At 36.0% G+C, this 22,299-nt stretch overlaps 8 protein-coding genes across 8 annotated transcripts; 4 read left to right on the top strand and 4 right to left on the bottom strand.

The window, feature by feature from the left end:
• Positions 1–473: 473 nt before the first annotated feature.
• On the top strand, positions 474–4,154 carry C9374_010641 (uncharacterized protein; the record flags this gene model as incomplete). The annotated part of the gene is made up of 1 exon (XM_044686208.1): positions 474–4,154. One exon carries the CDS (start codon positions 474–476, stop codon positions 4,152–4,154), a length of 3,681 nt encoding a protein of 1,226 aa, XP_044543796.1.
• A 292-nt stretch (positions 4,155–4,446) lies between these two features.
• Positions 4,447–7,253, top strand: C9374_010640 (uncharacterized protein; the record flags this gene model as incomplete). Its single annotated transcript, XM_044686207.1, has 5 exons — positions 4,447–4,898; positions 4,973–5,102; positions 5,277–6,129; positions 6,210–6,439; positions 6,525–7,253. 5 exons carry the CDS (start codon positions 4,447–4,449, stop codon positions 7,251–7,253), a joined length of 2,394 nt encoding a protein of 797 aa, XP_044543795.1.
• Positions 7,254–7,370: 117 nt separating this feature from the next.
• On the bottom strand, positions 7,371–7,934 carry C9374_010639 (uncharacterized protein; the record flags this gene model as incomplete). Its single annotated transcript, XM_044686205.1, has 1 exon — positions 7,371–7,934. The coding sequence occupies one exon, from the start codon at positions 7,932–7,934 to the stop codon at positions 7,371–7,373; it is 564 nt and encodes a 187-aa protein (XP_044543794.1).
• A 137-nt stretch (positions 7,935–8,071) lies between these two features.
• Positions 8,072–10,117, bottom strand: C9374_010638 (uncharacterized protein; the record flags this gene model as incomplete). The annotated part of the gene is made up of 1 exon (XM_044686204.1): positions 8,072–10,117. The coding sequence occupies one exon, from the start codon at positions 10,115–10,117 to the stop codon at positions 8,072–8,074; it is 2,046 nt and encodes a 681-aa protein (XP_044543793.1).
• Positions 10,118–11,283: 1,166 nt separating this feature from the next.
• Positions 11,284–13,638, bottom strand: C9374_010637 (uncharacterized protein; the record flags this gene model as incomplete). Its single annotated transcript, XM_044686203.1, has 2 exons — positions 11,284–12,682; positions 12,746–13,638. 2 exons carry the CDS (start codon positions 13,636–13,638, stop codon positions 11,284–11,286), a joined length of 2,292 nt encoding a protein of 763 aa, XP_044543792.1.
• A 471-nt stretch (positions 13,639–14,109) lies between these two features.
• Positions 14,110–16,281, top strand: C9374_010636 (uncharacterized protein; the record flags this gene model as incomplete). The annotated part of the gene is made up of 1 exon (XM_044686202.1): positions 14,110–16,281. The coding sequence occupies one exon, from the start codon at positions 14,110–14,112 to the stop codon at positions 16,279–16,281; it is 2,172 nt and encodes a 723-aa protein (XP_044543791.1).
• Positions 16,282–16,990: 709 nt separating this feature from the next.
• Positions 16,991–17,971, top strand: C9374_010635 (uncharacterized protein; the record flags this gene model as incomplete). Its single annotated transcript, XM_044686201.1, has 1 exon — positions 16,991–17,971. The coding sequence occupies one exon, from the start codon at positions 16,991–16,993 to the stop codon at positions 17,969–17,971; it is 981 nt and encodes a 326-aa protein (XP_044543790.1).
• Positions 17,972–18,103: 132 nt separating this feature from the next.
• On the bottom strand, positions 18,104–21,418 carry C9374_010634 (uncharacterized protein; the record flags this gene model as incomplete). Its single annotated transcript, XM_044686200.1, has 1 exon — positions 18,104–21,418. One exon carries the CDS (start codon positions 21,416–21,418, stop codon positions 18,104–18,106), a length of 3,315 nt encoding a protein of 1,104 aa, XP_044543789.1.
• Positions 21,419–22,299: the final 881 nt, after the last annotated feature.

Below are 22,299 nucleotides of genomic sequence, written 5' to 3'. Positions count from 1 at the left end.
GCCACGGTATTCAAATTGTGTCACGAGGACATGAATGGACACCAGTAATAACTGTCGTCCTTCACCAAAATCATTCATTTCGCTGTTTGAGGAATTTTTCAAAATGAGAGATAATTTAACTTTGTGACCACAAGAAGACACTGGTTGATGTTCCAGAAGTACTTCATAACCATTTGTAAGCCGGGACTAAAAAGCATTCTTTTCAAGCTGTCATGGTTGAAGAAGGAGGAAACACATTCATTTGGAAAATAGTGCCACGTCGCTTGTCAAACACTTTCGCACCCAAGCGCTACACAATTTTTATCGAACTACTCCATTCATTCAAGTGGCATCCATCTTTGAACATTAAATCCACAGCAGACACAACAACAAACAAAATACCTCTTCGAAGTACTAGACGAGATTTTTAAGAAATCTCTTCAGACCATTCAACGAATTTTATTGTTTTTGAAACCAAAGAGTTGTTTGTGAAAATGTCAAAAACAACATGGCGGAGCAGTGTCATCGACAATGATAATAACCATCTTCACGATGATGATGATGATGAATCCATTACAAAACATCTACAACCCATCATAACATTATTCAAACAACAAGAACAACAATCATTACATGGTGAAAAACAAACCTCTCCAACATCCATCTCATCATGTTCTGAAATATTCTCAAGATCCTCCTCCTCCAACAACAAGAATTCATTTCGAAAACACAAATTCCATCCCAAAAACGTCGACTACTCCCTATTTCACATCATGATGAAATGGATCATTCCTTCCTTCTTGTTATATTTTCATGTCTTGACTCTGATAGAACTCTTTCGTTATTACGATTCCAACTCATCGCATGATCATATCATCCACCAACAACAACAACAACAACATCATTCAACGAATTCGAACTTTTACCCGAGTCAAGGCTTGTGGATAAATCCATCACATGTGAATGATGAGGACACATTGGGCAATACTAGTCATCAAGTTCACACTCGTAGTCGTCGTCGACACATGTCAGAGTTCATGTCATGGCTGTTATCAGGTTCCACATTTGGAACGACAACAAGAACGATCAACTTTTTTGTATGGGCTCATCCAACAACAACAACAACAAGACGACTACCACAACATCATGACGTCGACGATGTATTTCATGAACAATCCGCATTGGAAAGTTGTACACTTTCATTGGAACGATGGACACAATTAACACAATTTCACGATTTCAAATTTACACCCAATTTGTATGGTACGTGGCGTTTGACACATTCTACGGAAACAGCACCTCCGAGTAGTATGGGTTCGTATGTCAAACAAGATCCCATGCCATGTCCAGACATGATTGAATTTACTTCCATTTCTGTGAGCGCTTCATTGTATCGTGAGACATATTTTGGTATTTCCATTGAAGCTATTTTCAATCAAACGAATTTTAGAACGGATTTATGGGCCATGGTCTTTCAACCTCGTTTTTCGCCAGTGTTTTTTGAAATGTTTGCTCATGTACGACCATCACTCGAAAATAATGAAGTTCAAGTATTGAATCAAGAATTAATTTCCAATGAGACATTAAGGGATGGTTCGTACAAGATTTTACAAATGGGTTCTTCACAGAGAATGCAACCGTTATTGATTCGAAAGAAAGTTTTTGGATTCCAAGTGACGTTTCAAATGAAACTTGAATATTTATTTATGACTCGAGAGGTCAATACGACGAATGTGATGAATGTGACGAGTGACAGTGTACAAGATTTGTCAGCACTATCAAACAAACCTTCTCTAAGAACCTTCTTGCTTTCCAATACGCGTGAATTACCTAACAAGATTGAATCCAAACTTCGCTTCAAATTACTCTATTCCAAATATCAAGCTCCCTTCACATATCCAGTACAAGTGATGGCTCCTTACGGAACCAATTCGTTATTCTTTGATGGAGTTTTTTCATTGAACGACGTAGCACAAGATGATACTTTATTACTTCAGAAACGAGTCCCTGTGGCCAATAATGCCATTTCAACCATCATTGTCATTCTGAATGGAGTCGTAGCATTGTGCGTGTTGACATTATTGATCTGTTTTAGAAATACGGAACCGAGAGCTTCACGTGGTTATTTGCCCTATGTGATTTTCATTCAGGTCTTGATTAATTTTGCAAAGGATTTTGTGCAGTCGTTTTTTGGAGAGGAATATTTATTGATTGCATTTGTGTTTGGTACCTTGTCCATTTTGAGTTTTAGTTATCTCATGTACTTGTTGAATACTTTATTATTTTTCTATAAGAGGAAAGTGTATCATGATGTGTATCAAAAGATGAAACGAGATTCATTGTTGGATCATCAGAAATCTTCGAATGCATCGAGTATTGAAAAGTTATTGGCCACAGAACATGGTGGTAGTTCTACACCTGTCAATAATTCTTTGAATAACATTAGTCATGACAACAAGAAAAACACACCAGATACTTCCAATAATGATGGAATGAATCCAAGTAATGGAATGGAAACAGCTCATCCAACAAGAACTGAAGACAATTCCACACCAATGAAACAACAAGCAGAAAATGGAACCAATTCCAACACTCTCGTGATGGAAAACGATTCGGCCGTTCACAAAACAACCTCACAACCACGTGTTTCCAATCTTAGCATGAGTGGTGGTAGTCTCGATTCGGCGGCAGAAAAATCTGTGACAAGCTTGAAATGGATCAAGTCACGAAAAGTTCGAACGGGTATGACCATTGGTGTTATTTTTGTGGTATTACTCTCTCTGAGTGCCATCATTCCAATTCTATTGTTGACCAATGTCATTAACGTCTTGTTGGCCATTTATATCATTTTAGGATTTTTAGTAGCTATTGGTTCAGTACTTGTGATTGGATCTCTCTCATTGGACATGATGTGGAATTGGAAACGTCTCTTTGAAAAATGTGAATGGAAAGCTTACTTTTTCAGAAATGATCCACTCTATTATCGAATGGAACTTGTCATTCATGTTTTCACAGCTCTTTTTTATTTGGCATTGGCCATTTCACTTCTCATTCAACGAGATCGAGTGGATAATTTACCATTATTGGCTTCACAAACGTATGGAGGTGTAGTCCCTGTTGCAACTTTTGTTTCATTACCACTCGAATGTTTGGCAGTTTTCTTTGAAATTATGGCAGCTGGAGGTGGATTTATTTGTATCATGACCGTGTATGAGAAAATTCGATTGAGTAATCAAGATTCGACAATGACGAGTGATTTGATAAGTGTGTACGACACGCCCTCTCAGGCCGATCCTCAAGAACAAGCTCCAGAATTTCCAGCATCGGCACAACTCGAAAAGAAATCCTCCTCAATGCCAAAACTTCGAGCCAATATGAGTTCTCCCTTAATGGAATTGTTAGGTGACGATTTGTCACGACTTTTCATTGACGAGAAGGGCTACGAATTATTACGATTATACTCCAAGAGTGAATTCTCTATTGAAAATGTGGCTTTCATTAACGATATTGAAAAGATTTATTCACAACTTTTCTGTGAAATTGAACGAAATTCTCTCAAACAACAGAGAAGAGGAAGTGGAGGTAGTACACCAAGTTCCTCAATGAGACTCATCAAACCCACTCTCAAACAAAATCTCCCTCGTGAAACATTAGACTCCATTCACAAAACATTGAGTCACGATTTTTACGATCTCTATGTGAGTGATCAGGCAAAACTTTCCGTGAATTTTTCATTTCAATCCAAAGTGATTTTTAACAAGTGGCGACAACAAGGATTATGGAGTGACGAATATGTCAAATCGGATGATTTCACCAATGATATGGATTTTATTGCATTGGATGTGGTACGAAATTTGAGAGATACTTTTCGAAGATTTCAACTCACACAATCGTATAAGGATTGGAAAATTCAAGCTCGAAAACAACATGCCTTATTGAGGAGTGCCTTAAAAGCGAAAAAATCGTCCACATTGGCTGTTGTTGTTGTTACTGAGGACAATCAAGGAGGAGGAACCAATAATGGAAATAATAATAATAATAATAATACTATGATGAATCATAACTCGACTCCAACCATGGTCGAATTGGATTTAGGAGTAGTACCAGAAGAGGAGAAGAGGAATAGTGGAACAGATGCAGAAAATACTCTTGTCGTGTCCTCAAATGTTGTCTGATCATGAATTTCAAACTAACTAAACAATCGACAATTTTGGGTGAATTTCACACAATTTCGAGTGTTTCAACAATTTTTCCAATTCGAACAAAAAAACGTCTTCAACAACAACACAACCAGTTCCATATGAAAGACCTCGTTTATTTCATTGGGATGATGTAGAAGATGAAACACAATTACCATATTTTCTTCGGAATGGCAATATCCATTCACAACAAGTCAAGGATGATGAATTGGGGAGAGAAGAGAGTAAATTCTGGAGAAGGCAAGATGTATTAATTCCAGGAAAAACCATGACTATTCCATCGAAAATTCATCAAATTCAGTTAGTGGATGAGAATGAGTTGCAACGAGATTTTCAAAAGTTTGTACGAAAGAAGAAGATTTTTGGCGAGTATGACTTTCTATTTACAAGTGATAACGAAGTATCGGAAGATGAAGAGAAGGAAGAAACCGTTGATGATGATGTATTAAATGTTCTTGAAAATTACTATGAAACAACATTAGAAAAACCAAAAAACAACAAGGCTTGTGATGACGATGAGGAACAAGTCATGAATCATGATCGTTGTTTTTATATTGGTTCCGTATTGAATTATTTGTTGGAATGTAAGCCTTTGATAGAAGCCACTAGAAAATTAGGATATTTACCGCTCGATCAAGAATATCCAAAAGAATATAGAAATAGTGAACGAGTGTTGGTGATTTCTAAAAAACTGGCGGATTTGTTGTGGCGTAGAATCAAGTAAGTTTGTGGGCTCATGTGAATGGATTCGGAATGGATTCATGTGTTTACTGTTTTTTCTTTTTCAAACAAAGACCTCACATCAATGAGGATGATCTTAAAGGAGTACGACCGTATGGATTTGGAAATGAAGGTCATTGGATTCCAATAGGTATCCATGAATGTCTTCGATTTAATCGATATGCCAAAGATGCATTCTTCAAGGTAGGTCAATATCCATGATGATTGAATTCTCAATAACGAAAAAACAAATGAACCAATATGATGTGACCATTATGCAATGATATATTGTATCATCACGTATGGCACGACATTGATTGGTGAAAAAATAATAATTATTTATTATTATTTAATACGAAAAATGATACACAAATTAAGCCTCATCAAGATGCCAAATTTGTTAAAAACAACGATGAGCAGAGTATTTTCACAGTGTTGATCTATCTCGATGGAGGAGAAGCAGGAACTACTTTGATGAAAAAAGTACATGATCCTCAGCAAAAGAATCCTAGAATTTTAAAATTTAAAAAGCTTGCCACTGTTCAACCTCAAATGGGAGCTGCTTTAATATTTAACCATGATCTCTATCACGCGGGAGATTTGGTTCAAGACATGAAATATGTACTGAGAACAGAAATTATTTTCAAGCGTGTCGACTCTGAGAGTGTCTATCAGATGAATTACAGAGCCGATCATCGATATTTATTGATCAAAAAATTGCTAAACGAGTCGAACATGTTGGAAAAAGAAGGAAAAGTGAGAGAAGCAACCACTAAATACATTGAGGCTCAAAATATACATACCTCCATTAGTCACTCACTCATGGGAATCAACAACAGCAAAAAAGTCAGCTTTATTGAAACACACGTTCCTGAAGAACTTTTTGCTCATATATTCAGCTTTTTGAATGCGGAGGAAATTTCTAAAACTCTCCTTCATGTGAATCGAGAGATGAATCGTTATGCTAGAAATTCAGCGTTGTGGCGAGAATTATATGCTAGAAAATGGAAAATTCATGATGCAGAGAATGAACGGAACGAGTCAACAATCACTAAAAATTGGTATCACATTTTCATCTCACGAGCGAACATGGAAAAATACTTTTCACCTGTATTGTTAGATCTTGGAATGGGCACGTATCGATATGCAGTGATGACTCGTAATAGCAGTACATTTAGATGTGGTCCTACTATTATTGGAAAGCCATGGCACAATCATTTTGATTTGAATGGTAGGTTAAACATTGACAACAAACAGCCACAACAACTTTGAAACATTGTTAACCACTATCATTATTCATGAAAATTCCAGGATATGGATTTGAAGATTATGTGGCAGGCGATCGATTTGATGGACATTGTGAAAAGATGGACATGCTTTCCAAGCCTGAAGGAAATATCTTGGACAGAAATCTCTTAAAGATTTTTGTATATCAATTGTATAAAGATGATCTCCAAGTGAACCTTAGAGAGCATCCACTGGTCATTAGTCATCCAGTATCATGGACAAGCAAGGAGAAGGAGGAATTTACTCAAGATATGGTATGTGAGTGAATAATTATTTGGATTGTTGTTCATATGAACATTGTGATTTATTATAATATCATCAAATGATATATCACTACAGTTTTCACTTGGTATTCCATTTGTGTGTTTGGTGGACTCAACTCAAATGTTATCTCTCAATTATGAAGTGAAAAATTTCTTACGAATTCATGCAGGTACATCTGGAATTCGATGCATACCTGTTTTAAATGGAGAACCATTTCAAACTTGTCAAGTTATAGAATATCCGCCAATGTTAACACAGTTGCATCATTATTATGGAACTGCATCTGAAGAAATGATTCCATTTGAAAGATTTCTTCAACTAATTTTAATCTCTCCCAAAGATGACGATGAAACACGAAAGCAATATTATGAATACGAAGGTGACTATTATCTTAATGGTTGGTATTGGAATGTTTCAGGACATGTTCGAGCTGCTCTTGGAGAATGGTATTGGAAACAAATAGTCAAAGCAATGGACAAGCTCGTTGATCAATTATTATTACTCTTGACCAATCAGAAAGAAGAGGAAATTCAACAAATGATGAAATGTGTCATTTTCACAGGTGGAGCCTTTATGGATGTGAGAAATCTTGCCAAACGTTTGCAAGACAAGTATTTACAAAAATTACATGTGGAATTTGAATTTGGTACTGTGAAATTTATTGGAGAAGTCGAATGCAATGATGAGGAAGACGATTCTGAAGCAGTTGGAATGGACATTTTGAAAGGAATGGAAATATTTGCAGGATTAAGCACGTTTAAGAGTCAATGTCAAATGAACCCTGTACTCGCCAGTGATGAATAAGACACAGCAAGACATTTTCAATGACACTTTATGTATCATCATCATGTTTTTTTTGACCATGAACCATTGAACAAAATTTGAATCATTTCCAAATAAAAACACACATCTCAAAATCTTTTAATTCTGCTTCTTGTTTCCATTCCATTTCTCTGGCAATACATAGACGACCAAATACAAAAATCTCAATGTCGCGCTCATCACAGAAACAATCACTTGGGAGACCATCTTGGTTTCCAGCGAACCCTTTTCCATCAACACGGAAGCAATGTGCAAACAATCTCCGACCAACAAGAACACAATACTCCATTGGAAAAGTCCCAATTGAACCAACGTCTTTTGTTCCTTCTGTGCCAACACTTTACATGTAATGAAAAGCATCACGTGCATAAATCCAAAAGCAATCAACATCATTCCGATAAATCTCATTAAAAAGTGAATATTTTCATCACATGGATACAACGTAAATAATTGTTGGAGGAGAGACAAGGTCAAATTCGGAGGTAAGATGTTTCGTGTGAAATAACTGAGAAAGAATGGACTGGTTGGAATCAAGTACATGAAAGATCCAAGAAAGAGTTCATTTAAAAAAGGTTCTGCCCATAAAAAGATGTAAATGATGGTGAGAAGGAGAGGTTGTTTTTGTTGTGGAGAAGAGTTTGGAACTGTGATGAGAGGTGGCATCTTGTCAGTGATCAAAGAATAATAATTTTTTTTGTGAACTGTTTGGCGTGTGTGCGCACAAGAAGCATACTTTCGGATTTCCTTTTGTCGCTCTGTGGAATGAAGTTTATTAATCGAGAAGTAAGAAATAATAATAATTACAAATTTTCAAACTCTCTCAACAATTTGTGTGAAAGAGAAGCAGGTAATTGATCAAGATCAGAATTTTCTTTGAATAATTCATTTCTGTGATTCACTCCAAAATCAATCATGATTTGAATCACTTCTGAAAATAAATCATTTTCAAAATCCAATGAATTGGCAATTTCAAAATAATTATTGCAATCAATTTGAATGGATTTGAATGCAAGAGAAACTAATTCTGACATTTCATTCGCTGAAGCTGTTAAAATGAGTGAAATGGCATGTTCTGGTTCAATCTGCTCCAATTGATCATAACAATATTTGACAATATGTTCCAAATTAATTGCATCTTCAGGTGTGGAAGGAATGAGTGTCAAAATTTCATCTTTTTCATCATATTTCAGATCTTCCAATTCATATCCACTGTTGAACATGGCTTCAAAAAGTTTTCCACGAGAACTCAATATGGTTCGATGACCATAAATAAATGAGTTGTCGTTCTTATGAGAGAGTTTGATTCGAATGTCACTCGTACGTTTGTCATTCCATAATGACTTGATCATTTCGTTTGGTGATATTGTATTTTCAATCGACTCTTCAAGAACGATGGGAGATATCTTTGTAATTGAACACTTTTCAAGAATTTCAACATAATAAGGAATACATCTTGGATCTCTTATGATGCCAAAATGTCTTTCTCTTAATTTGATTTGAATAAATTCCAAACAATAATTCTTCAACTTAGTCATGATGGAATGAGAGGGTTGTTTTGTCAAGTATTGTTCAATCATCAACAATGAATCAATGACATGATCAGAAGTCATGTGTCTCTCCAATAATATCGAAATTAAATAGTTTTTCAATTCCATGAATTCACCTTGAGCAAGACCCAAAATGTACAAGTATTCAATAATTTCAGAAATCATTGTAGGTTCCACAATCGTATCTGGATCATATAAAACAAAATCAATGACATTTTGAATCAATTCAAGTTCACGACAAGACATGTCAGAAAGTAAATTCAAATCTTTCAAAATGGTGGAATGAAAATGAGGATAAAGTTTTTCAAAAAGTGGTTGAAAAACAATGAGTTTGGTGTTGGGAATCATGTCTCTTTCATATTTCGAAATGTGTGAAATGAAAGGAGAGAAATGTGAAAGGGATGGTTGATAGGGGCTATCTCCATTGTATCCTTGAGTTCCATTTCCTGCAACGGTTGTGATCATTCCATTTTTCATTATTTTTCTAATTCTATGATTACCGGTATCTGCAATATAAACTTCATCATTGGATGAAACAAAAACACTGTGTGGATTGAGTTGTGCATTTGTTGCCAATTGATTGTCTCCATTATATCCTTGAGTTCCAGTTCCTGCAATGGTTGTGATCATTCCATTTTTCATTATTTTTCTAATTCTATGATTACCTCTATCTGCAATATAAACTTCATTATTGGATGAAACAAACACACCCTTTGGATAACTGAGTTGTGCATTTGTTGCCAATTGATTGTCTCCATTGTATCCTCGAGTTCCATTTCCTGCAATGGTTGTGATCATTCCATTTTTCATTATTTTTCTAATTCTATTATTACAGGTATCTGCAATATAAACTTCATCATTGGATGAAACAAACACACCCTTTGGATAACTGAGTTGTGCATTTGTTCCCAATTGATTGTCTCCATTGTATCCTTGAGTTCCAGTTCCTGCAATGGTTGTGATCATTCCATTTTTCATTATTTTTCTAATTCTATGATTACCTCTATCTGCAATATAAACTTCATTATTGGATGAAACAAAAACACTCTCTGGATAATTGAGTTGTGCATTTGTTCCCAATTGATTGTCTCCATTGTATCCTGGAGTTCCATTTCCTGCAATGGTTGTGATCATTCCATTCTTCATTATTTTTCTAATTCTATGATTCAAAGTATCTGCAATATAAACTTCATCATTGGATGAAACAAAAACACCAAACGTTTGCAGTTGAGCATGGATTGCCATCATCATTTGAGATTTGGATGCTTCCGATGATGATGGTTGAAGAGAGAGGGCCATTTTTTTGTGTTCCTTCTCTCCACTGAAGACACAGCCATTGCCTTTGAGTGGCAATTGCCTATTTTTTTTTGTAACCTTTCAAATGAACCTCTTTTACGAGGCCACACATTATGGCGGCGCATCCGACGTTGAAGCGCACTAAAAACCTGTCAGATATTCGTCAAGTCAAAAATGAATATGAAAGCATAAAAAAATTTATTCGTTGAATGTCATGCAGTAGAATTGGTAATAGTTCTGGTTTAGGGTGCTAGCAAGGATCTGTCTTCCGTGAGCTGTTCGTTGGCACGCTGTTGTTTTACAAGCTTCAGCTGAAGCGAATAATGGTGTAACGTCCTATGGCCTCTATATTTCGTTTCAGTTTGTCTGTTGTTGCAGTAAGAACCCAAGTTGCTTCGGTTCTTCAAACCCTTGCAAACCAATCAGGAAGAGACTCACTCATTTTATTTTTGATTCCTTTGGAGTTTACTCAAATCAGCTGACGTGGGATTGACGAATATCTGACAGGTTTCTAGTACCAATTGCGCCGCCATACTGTAATTACCAAAGCTTGCGTTATTAAGAAAACGAGGTTTAAATAAAAAATGAATCGACGTAAATATAAACATTATGGAATACCCTCTGATCATACATATGGAAACAGGGAAATCCATCAGCCACAATTCGAGGACTTTATAGCACAACAACTCTTGCCTCAGTTCCACTTCAACGCCATTCCCAATCCACCTTCCAATGTAGTATTCTAAAATTTTCGTTATTATGTGTTCATCATTACGAAATATATTAAGGATGCGTTTAAAAAGGAATGTTGTGGCTGAAGAGACAGGATTTCGTTGATTCAGTTTATTTCAGGACGTGAATTCACTTTTTGTGTTCACTAATACGCTGGGGTACCAATGATCTAATTTGATATTTCAATATTGAATATTATCATATACTAGCAGAGTTTCCATCAAAACAACCCTCTGAAAAGTAGATTTGAAAGTTTTTCCAAAAGCTCAGTTGCATCCCAAGCTTATGGAGTGAGGCACCATCTCTCACTCTTTCAAGACAGGTTTTCCTTCTTGACAAACATGAACACATTGGAAGGAGTAGTCCATTCAATCGACTATTTCAACCCTTAACCTCTTCTCGAGTCGAATGACCATCAGGTTGTATTTATGCACACATTAAATCTTGTCTTGCTGTTCCTCATCCAATTTAAAATTCAATTGTTTTTCAATTTCCAAATAATTCTCATGAGTATGTTGAACCATAGGATATTTTCCACCCTGATTCGAATTAAGATCGTTCCCATCATATGGAAAGGGTAGAGATGGTGAAAAATTCCAAGTCGCCACTCGATACCACACATGAAACACTCCAAACAATGAATCTCCACTCATCAAAATACTACATGCAGCACACACGACCAAAAATCCTTGATAATAACTATGTCCAATATAACCATTCACTTCTTTTTCAACATGAGAAGAGGAATTGAATAACCAACGTGTGAAATGAATGATGAAAAGAGAAATAATGGCACAGAGTGACAGGATGATGGAAATTCGAGATTGAATTGAGGAATGAGTAGTGAAGAAACCAAATGCAGAAATTCCAATCATTTGAAGACACGTAAGGAATACAATGAAACTCAATGTCATGAATATACTCTCTTTCCTTAATATAAAATCTTGTAAAGTATAAATTAGGAAATATAAAATTCCACACCATCCAAAAAGTATTCCAACGCTGGTCCAATCCACTACTCTCTCAAATATGAAATCTCTCAAATAGATGGTCACATGGTAGAGTTGATACGATAATATCATAAACACAATGGATACAAGAATGGTATTCAACAGTGGAAATTCACTCAATCCTCGAACGATTAACACACTTTTCGCATTGTCAGTCATCAAGACATGATGTTGAAGTAAATACGTTTCCAAAGTCACCACTCCAATGAATTGAAAGCTCTTCATGTAGTAACTTCTTAACGTTGGCGTTGCATTTCTCAAATACACAAAACACATGATGGGAACGACACTAAAATACGGATGAAAGGAATTGTATGTGAATTTGGAAGTTGGAAAATAAATGTAACACCACAGAGCAATCATGCTGGAACATAGAACTATTAAGCCAGCACTGACAACATGTCCCTTCTTCTCACACTTGTGAACATGATTCAACAAATCCTTCAAGGATTGATAATTTAAGGCAAAAAGCATTCCAAAAAATGCAGAATAATGATCCAAATAGGTTCTAAAATAGAAATCATGATAGGCCAAATTGGAGGACCACAAATATCGTTTCCACAAGTCACGAGGTCCAGCACATATGAAATGATACAAGGATGGAGTTTCCCAAATGGCATAAATTAATAACAAGTTGACAATCAATTTGATTCGAATTCTGAGAAAGTGTTGATTCCATAATGGTCTTCCAATTCTCATCACGACAAAGACCATTACAAAATACAGAGTGTGAAGCGGAACAATATAATAGAGAAAATAACTATTTCCTGTAACGAGACAAAATGCAACCGCAGAAAAATTCAATCTCCAAAGCATTTGTAGAAACCTAGGGAATGTTCAACATATTTTCATTGAAATTGAGTAAGTTGGGTTTCAAATGTTCACTTACCTGCCAAACGACATGTCACCCTTATTGTAAAAGTATGAAAAATTTCCAAAACCAGACATCCACACGTAACTACTGACAAAAACTCGAATGGGAGCATACAATTCTTGAGCATTGTAATAATGATACAGTAAAAACACCAATTGCATCCATCCTTTCCATTCTTCGGTTTGTTCTCTGGACAAGATGACGTCCGAATTTTTCTCAACTTTTTGCAATGTGAAAAATCCACAAATTAAGGAAATGATACAAATAGAAATGAATAAATCTCTCGAATATACTCTTTCTGTAGTTTCAAATAGCAATGGATTTTTCGTGTGTCCCAAATACACAATTAATAAAATTCCACCTAGAATTCCTAAATTAGTAATTAGAATTTCATAATTTAACAAATAATTTCCAAATTCTTGGAGCGATCTGATATTTTCATGAAGAGATGACGAAGATGAGTGATGTAGATCGTTCACGGTCTTGTTTGGACTAGTTTCTTCTGTTGCTTGTAATGTGTCATCCTCTTCGTTTGGAAGTAATGAATAATGATTTCGAATTTTCAAAATATGATGTGAAGAAGAACCTTCTTCTTCCATTTGTAACGATTTATCAAAGGAGGAGGATGACTCCTTCGATCGAGCATCGTCTTTTTCTTCTTGATCATTTCTAATTTCCAAAGTGTCCATTGAAACATTTTGATTACTGACAGAATGTTGTTGTCCTTTTTCTTGTAATGCTGACCTTGCTGCCAAACCTGTCATCTCAATTTTCAATTTCCGAATGGCGTCATCATCATCGTCATTACTATTCGTTGTATTTCCAATTGTCTTTTTAAAAAGAACAACAAATTTATACAATTTCAAACCAACAAAAAGAAGAATCCAACTCGTGACAAGAGTGATCATTTCTTGTGGTTGCGAATTTGGTTGGACACTAGGTGTTCAATAGGAATCAAAGAGGAGAGAGCTCGAATAGCGTTTTTTTTTAAAGAGTTTGTTTTGACTTTTTTCAATCATACCTTTCCATTGCTGTCAGATTTGACAATTTTTGGAAATATGATAACAAAAAGAGAGTTTTAACAACAGGATGAATAATGTTGTATCATATTGTTTTAAATGTGATAAAGATGGTTAAATGGAAACAAATCACTTGTAAAAACAATTAAACTAGAAGCCTGAAAATTGTTTGTTATTAAAATAAATTGAAAATTGTCATCATTTCAAAACAAAAAAAAATAAGAACGTTGTACATTCCGATCTCATTATCATCCGCAGAGTTTGTCTGTCGTCATCATTTACTAGTTGTAATTTTATTATGGAATTAATTTTGTAGAACATCAACGTGTTCCGACAAGTGACAGCAAACAAGTCAACACAATGGCAAACCACCACATCATCTCCTCATTATCACCCAAATATCAATTTCTCATCACTCTCTCCATTTCCATCTTTTCATTAATTACTACTTTCTTTCTCTTTGCTCAAGGAATACTAAAATGGGAAGAATATCCGCGGACTCCTGTTCAATTCCAGCGAATTGCTGACACTCATAAAAAAGTTGTCATTTCTGTTCCTTCTACAGGAGGACTGTTAACATCCGAAATTGGTGTCACTTCTACACGAGATGATTCATCCTCGTTACGAATGAAATCATTTGAATTTTTACAACCTCCTTTACCTTTTAAATATTATTACAACGAGACGGAATATTTTCACAAGTACACATCATGGAGACAAGTCGATGAAAAATTGAATCTTTTTCAAAGCAGTTCCATTTCAAAGAGTAATATTGGAAAACCACACTATGACTGCTCTAAAAAACATTTTGATCCAAAATTAGTGAAAGTTTTTGGACCATTTCCAAGTTCGATGGAACATGTGTATTTTTTACGAATTGAAAGTTTCGATCGATTTGATTTGGATTCTCCGTATTTTCAATTGTTTCATGCAAGAATTGTAGAAAAGGAGCATTCTGACCATAATCAAGTCAATATTGCAAATTCAGGAGATTTTGACACTTCCTTGGCAGTTTCTTTTACAAGATTTGTTCCAATTTTAGAAACAAGAGAATTCAATGAACATTCCATGCAATACGTGAAAGATGAAGAAGACAACTCGAGACATCCAATATTTGTGGACCTTAAAACATTGACTTCCAAAAAAAGAAATAAGAGAGTGTATATGGGTCAATTTTTTCTTCCAAGATTGAAAGGAGGAGAATTTCAAGTAGATGTACGAATGACTCATCATTGTTTCTCTCCACGAGATTATTCAAGTCCAAGTATGGATTTTTCTGAAAGTCATGGAATTCAAATTGCAAGAATTCCATTTAGAATTGAAAGAACGAATTGGTCAAATTCTAACTTTCAAGAATCTCCAAATCATTCTCATCGTTACATCATGCAAGAATATTTCAAATTCAAGCAATTTCTTGCACATGAATTATTTAGAACGTATGAACTTGACATGGAATCGACCCAAGACCCATATTTGAAACTTTCCAAGAAAATATTCGATGAAAAAATTGGATTTTGGATGCAATCCAAATCTGGAGAATGTGATCAACTAGTGTGTCGAACGAATTCCATTCCATATTCGAACCATGAGAAGAAGGATTTTTCAACACCTCAACACGACGATCCTTCCAAACAAGTTGAAAATTCCACTCCATTATTGAATCAAATGGTGAGATCGAATCAAGTATATGTTCCTGTTGCGTCTCTTTTTCAAAGTAAGGGAGAAGAATATTTCAAGAATTCACAAGAATCATCGAATTCCTTCACTCGACCCTATGAGATTTTTAATCCACGCCAAGTCATGGATTGCTTTCATGGAAAAAAGGTTGCCTTTTTTGGAGATTCTTCTTTGGAAGAACAATTTTCACACATTCTTGAATGGATGTATCAAGTCGATCCTTCGGTCAAGTACAAACTCTCATTTCCTTCTGAATTTAATGGTAAAAAATTAAGCAAAACCAAATTTAGATATTCCACATTGAAACACGAACATTTTGAAATTCAAAATCGAGGACTCGCTCATGCCTATGTCGATCATAATTGGGGAGGCATTCAAAGTATTATGGAATTAGAGGCTGCACGAAAAGAAGTGCAAGAAATTGCTACAACGTCAGATGTCATTATCATGACCTTTACCTTTCATGAAATGGCTGGACATTACGGACGAGGAGGTTTTCGAAATTTTGACACGGCATGGATTCAACATGAATTATTTTCACACATTACAAAATTTTTCGAATGGGTTTCTGAATGGAAGAAGCATTCGCCAAATTTGAAAATTTTGTGGCGTGAAGTCATTCCTTCACATGATCCTCGCGTCGGTCCAGAATTGATCTTTTCACTCACCAATTCTGAAATTCAACGTCAAATTGCATTACGTCAAGATTTTATAGACTATGTACCATTGGAACAAACGACTTGGGGTAATTCATTTAGAGGACTCTTTTCAGATGGATTGCATTATACGGAACAAGATAAGATGATTTCCAAGATGAATACGCAAATAGTATTGAATCACATGTGTCGAAAGTAACAAGAATTGAAGTAGGTCATTATTTCAAGACTTGTGCATTGGAAACGACCTTGTGATCATGTTGTAGTTTTTCCAAGTTGTCTCGTAAAAGGACAAGACTTGAGGTTTAAGGATTACATACGACGTGATTTGTGAATGACATTTGATACATTGACCACCATTCAACCTGTCACTTGTCCAATTCAAAAAAAAATCTCTCTCATTCAAACATGCGAATTCCCAACCACTCTCTCTGAATGTCTCCTGGAAGACATTGAAGAACCATGTACTCATCAATGCACCACATGCAACTCATCTCTTTGCAACTATCACACCAACAAGCACAAAAAACAACAACATCAGTGTCGTGGTTAGCAAGAACACGATTACCAGAAACAACATTCCTCAATGTCCTTCACATGACCAGCCGTTGAGAATGTTTTGCAAAGCTTGTTTCAAGTTACTTTGGAATGTACTTATTCACAACAACATAAAAGTCATTCCGACCAAATATTTGTCTTCTCAGAGATGGACAAGGAGTTGAGAGACAATTTGAAACAACAAAAAGAACAAGTTCCAAAATGGGCTACTGACGATTGGTGGAAATTCAAAACTGAAGAAGAAATTATTCAAGATCATGAAACGTCTCAAAATTATTACAAACACTATTTTAAGGGACTGAGAGAATTCTTTGAACAAATGGAACAAGTTGCGGTTGGATCGATTTGTTATGGATAAGAGAATTGAATACCTGAGAGGTGTCACAGAAAGAGTTTCCAAATGGACTCAATTACGAAACATGAACGAGCCTCAAGATTTGTATCAAGTGTTTGATAGGTTGGAGAATTTTCGACAAGTATTGACACAAGAAATTAATGTCATGTCCGAGTTTAAAGATCATCCTCTCTTTTCGAACAAGAGATTTGAGAACAGGAACGATAGTGGGTTTGAACGTTGTTATGAATATATTATCAAGAACGCTTTGGCTAACTATACATGTGACAGATACGAATATTATAAGAACCCCTTAGAACAATATGTGAACAATATCAACTACAATCCAAGTTTGATATTATCTCGTGCATTCTTATCAACATCGGAGAACGATAAACTAAAGGAGTTAATCTTTACTGCTGTCAATAATTGTGACTCGGATTGGAAACATTTCTCGTCTATGGTAAACGATTGGTTTTGCAAAGACAAGGATTTCATTTTATCTCTAATTCCAAAGCAAGCTGATGCTTTTAATTGTGCTGAACAATCGTTACGACGGGATAATGAGTTCATTAAGAAAGCATTGCAAGCAAACCGTAAAGTATTTCAGAAATTGAGTTACAATGATTGGAATTTTGTAAAAGAGATTCTAATCGCGTTTCCTGATATAGTAATTCCTGAGCAATATAGAAAGATAGAATGTGTAACCGAGTTGGCAAAAGAGAATCTTGAAATATTGAAACAGGTACCTTGGGCAATAGCTTTTAATGTTTACCATAACTTAAATCCAAAAAAAACAATCCCAACGTTTAAGCTTCAAGAAGGTTGTTATAATGACCAAACCGCACAATACTCTTCCCATTTGAGTCATTTGAACAAACGAATTGATATTCGGACATGGTATTTCTATTCTCAAGCCTCGACTTCAAAGTATGAAATCACTAATGGACAAGAAATTGGTGAAAAAATTTGGAAATATATTTTTGGGGACAAATGAACACCCAAAAGAAGTTAATGAATTTTAAACAACACTATCCAAATGTAATATTACGAATATATTTCCATAAACAAAAAGACAGGTATGAATGTTTTGATTGTAAATAGGACAGAAAAAGTATTTTAATGATGATTAAACGACATTCAATTCCTTTTCCAAAGTCTTCTTTGCCTTATACAAATTATATTCTTGAGTGAGTTGTAATCTTCCAAATGTATCTTTCAAATTAAGCCATACATCTTGTTTCAAAGTATCTAAAACTGTCATGTCAAGTGTTTCCACTGGTTTGTCATCCATTCGTTCTGGAATGTGATCCATCGATTTGGAACCACTGAATTTACTGACATCGTCAGCATAAAGTCTCTTTCTAAAACAGGATAATACCATTTTTCTAGTGGTATTTGGCAAGTTGACCTCCAAAACAGAGTTTTCATTCAAGTAGGTCTTTAAAATTTTCAAAATAATTCGATCAATTTGTTGTGTGACACTTTCTCTATTGTTATTCTTCATCAAATTCTTAACAGAAGGAGAAGATGGTTCTGAAGCTGACACAACGCTCGAAGGAGAAGTTGGAGAACCAGGTTCGTCAACGTTTAAATGTTGTTGTTCGGGTGGTTGATGACTTGGACGTGGTGAGAGAGAACCAGAAGATGAGTTGACCAGAGTATTATCGGAAGATAACATGGCGCTACCGGATGAGCTCTTTCCATTCTTGACTGAAATGGAAGTTGTGGAAAGGACCTCTCGTTCTTCAACCATTTCTCCAGTCACAACTGATGGTTTTGCAAGTGCAGGTGAAATGGCAATCTTGTTGACCGATCCTGGATGTTCCTGAGAAGCTAACACGGCCAATTCTTCAACAAGTTCGAAAAGTAAATAATTTTCCAAAGAAAATTCACGTTCACAATATTGTTGTAACATGACACGAGCTTCATCGTCACACATGAAGAGTTCAAATTCTGTCTTCTTTCCCAGTGTTGAACCATCGTTGAGTTTTGATTCTGGAACTGGAAGTAAGGATTTTCTTCGAATTGCCATTCTGCTGTACTGAATAATGTAAACCACTGCAATAAATCCACCACAACCTAACATGACAAGTGAAAACTCAAAAAGTGAATAAATCAAGCCGTGAACCAAGTAAACAACAGCACGTTGATTCATGTCAAACCAATTCAACGTGTTATAATATTGATCCAAAATGAAGAGCAACACTCCGAAAATGACAGCTGGAATGAACACACCAAATTCCAATCTAAAGAAGAGTGGATCGTCTTGAATGAGGTACCAATGAAGTCCTTTCTTGACGACCTTCTTTGCATTAATGATGGCATCCACAATAATGGAGAGAATGGCAGTTGGAACGACCAATCCCAATAAACCAGCTAATTTCGTGTAAGTGGCAATGGTAGAAATGGGTTGATCGAAATTGGAAGCAGTTCCAGTGACCACTGAAATCAAAATGAACAATGAGAGGGCACAAATCACAACCAACACGAGAATGACACCCACAAGAAAGACCTTCCAAGATGCAAGATTTGCCAACAATCTCAATAACTTCAATTGACGTTCCTCAAATGATTGAGATCCCTTTGATATCTTTTTTCCATGATGAGTCATTCTCTTGTCCTTCTTCTTGGATTTGGAATCTGATGAAAAGTTAATTCTCATGGTACGATACAAATTTCTCGAGAAGAAGTATCTCATGGCTGAAAGCACATACAAGAATCCCAAAACCAAATAAAAGAGGACTTCCATAGAACTGACAATACTGTCATAACTGGGTAAGGCAGCAGCGAAAATGATACCTAATAAACCATACACAATGGCGACTGCACATACAGAACCGTTAATCAAGAAACGAGATTTCACAGGTTGACTCTTTCTTGAAAGGACAAGAATGACCATAATCAACAAACTGAAGAAGAGCACAATGGACATTCTCAAATAACGCAATTGTTTGTAAGTTTCAGTAGGATTATAGTGGAACATGGAATAAATTTCAACAGCGGATGCATCTTGGAATGAAGAAACAGATTGTTGACTTTGCATTTCTGCACTTTCACTCATGGGCTGGTCATTCCACATGTTGAACTTGTTCGAGGTGGAATCTGAAGAACTTGTTGTTGTGGCAAATGAAGTGGGTTGATTGAAAAAATCAGTCAAGTTATACACGACAATAAATTGAGCAAAGTTGCTGTCCCAATCGGTAGCAAGTCGTCGAGTAAGAGTTGCATTCATCAATGGGAAATAACTACCCACGAGAGCAAAGAAATAAATTTCCTTATTGCTTGAAGAAGAACTGCTGCTTCCAACCATGTCTTGATAGCAATTCGTGGTACGGAATGTGAAATCATAGGTAGTGACTTGATTTTCATACGAATTAAGAAGGGCATTACGACCAGTTTTTTGAATGATATCCATTGTAATTTCGGATCGAGTTCTCAAAAAGTATGGCACTGAAAAACCATTCGAATCTACAAAGGAGGTGTCTTCAATCGATCGATTTCCACTTCCAATCTTTTCAATGATCGAACCAACGGTGACACTTAAATTGGATGCAGCTTTGAGAGCAGAGGTATCCACAAGGAGAGGAACCAAATTTCTTGCACTGGTAATTCCCTGAGTGTTATACAAAATTTTAGTGCTTGTAAACACATCTCCGAACGTGAGATTGAGAGAAGACAAGGGAACATAATTGGCAAAGTTTGGACGAGAAATGGGATTCACTTCACCGAGACGAGAACCATCTCGATAGCCACCCAAAGACGAGTAATAGTTCACAGAAAGAGTTGCATCCGTTGTGGCAGTGGAAGCACCATTCATAGTTTTTGTCCATTTTCCTTTCACATTCGATGAATAGACATTATCTTTTCGTTGTGCCGATTGAGCAGAAACCTTCTTGATGGCACTCCAAAGAGCTCCATTGCTTCCATCAGAAAAGCCATAAAACACATTGACAAATCGACTGGAAATTCCAACACTGAGTCGCCATCTCAAACTTTTCAATCCACGCATATTTACATTATTATTCACATCGGTCGAGTCTGCAGTATTTACATATCCATTCAGTGCACAACTCGATGAGAAGGGCAATAGATCAGTCATGGTACTTCTCTCTTCCCATTCTAAAACCATTTTCGCAGGTAATTTGGATGATGTCGGTGGCATTACGACAGCATTGTCATAAATTTCAGAGTACGCTTGTGGAATGACTTGAGCATTAATGGAATATTGTGATGATGATGATAGTATGGATAGCAACGATGATAATGCAAAGATATAAAACATGATGGTGGCTACTGAAGTGGAAGGAGATGATGATAATTGTGTGAAAAAGGATGGTCGTGTCCTATTTGGGAGACGCGATTGATGTGATGATAAAGGTCGTCTCTTCATCTTTGTGTGGTTGCAACAGTCAGCTGCAATCGTCTTGTTGACACCTGTCATGTTGTTGTTGTTGATGTGAATTAAAACGAACGGCACGTATTTTTGTTTTAATAATACAGAAAGCAACTTGATGTTGGATGTTGAGAACTACTAAGTGTGTGCCGTGACAACGACGTCGTTTTGGAATCAAATGTCATCACGTGTTTTTGTCCGTCAAAAATACACAAGGTGGTGTTGATTATTATTAAAGAGGAGATTAGATAACAATGAAGAAGAAGGTAATTTTCATCATCATTATTTGAGAGACATTATGAAGAAACATAGAGTTTGACCATCATTCCATGTTCGAGATTTTCGCAAAGGTAATAATATTAGCGACCACCCGATTTTCAAAGTTCAGTATGTTTGGGATTGATTTTTGCATGTTGTATTATGATACAGCAACATGATGAACTACTACTACTTACGCAACGGACAGCCAAATAGCACGTGTGGTTCGAGTACGAGCAAAGAGGCTGCAGAGTTTTAGGATCTTAGAGTGTGTTGTTGGTGTTGTTGTTTTTTATGGTGTCGTTGATTTGGTCCTTCCATACAACCAGTCACAACCTCAACACGGCTTTGTTTTGCTGTGTAAAGACAGGGCGAACGAGCTTGGCTATTGGCCACCAAATGTCGAAAGTGGTTCTCCAAACGGTTATTTCTCTTTCGGAAAATTAATTTCCTTTTAAATACCGCTGTCAAACCAAATGAACAAGAAGGGTGTTCAATATCGAATCAATGACAATTGGAACACTATCTCAAGTTTGTGATAACACTACTTTTAAAGTCTCCAATGAAGCTCATGGTATGCACATACATTCAACAACTCGAGTTAAGATGCACGTCGTGGGTATTAATATTGATACGAGCCAATGGTTGTAGATCATACCCTTTTTGGCCTC

Source organism: Naegleria lovaniensis (genome assembly GCF_003324165.1).
Source record: "Naegleria lovaniensis strain ATCC 30569 chromosome Unknown tig044, whole genome shotgun sequence".
Taxonomy (NCBI): Eukaryota; Heterolobosea; class Eutetramitea; order Acrasida; family Naegleriidae; genus Naegleria; species Naegleria lovaniensis.
The sequence above is the reverse complement of the archived record's forward strand: the minus strand, read 5'-3'. Positions and strand labels throughout refer to the sequence as shown.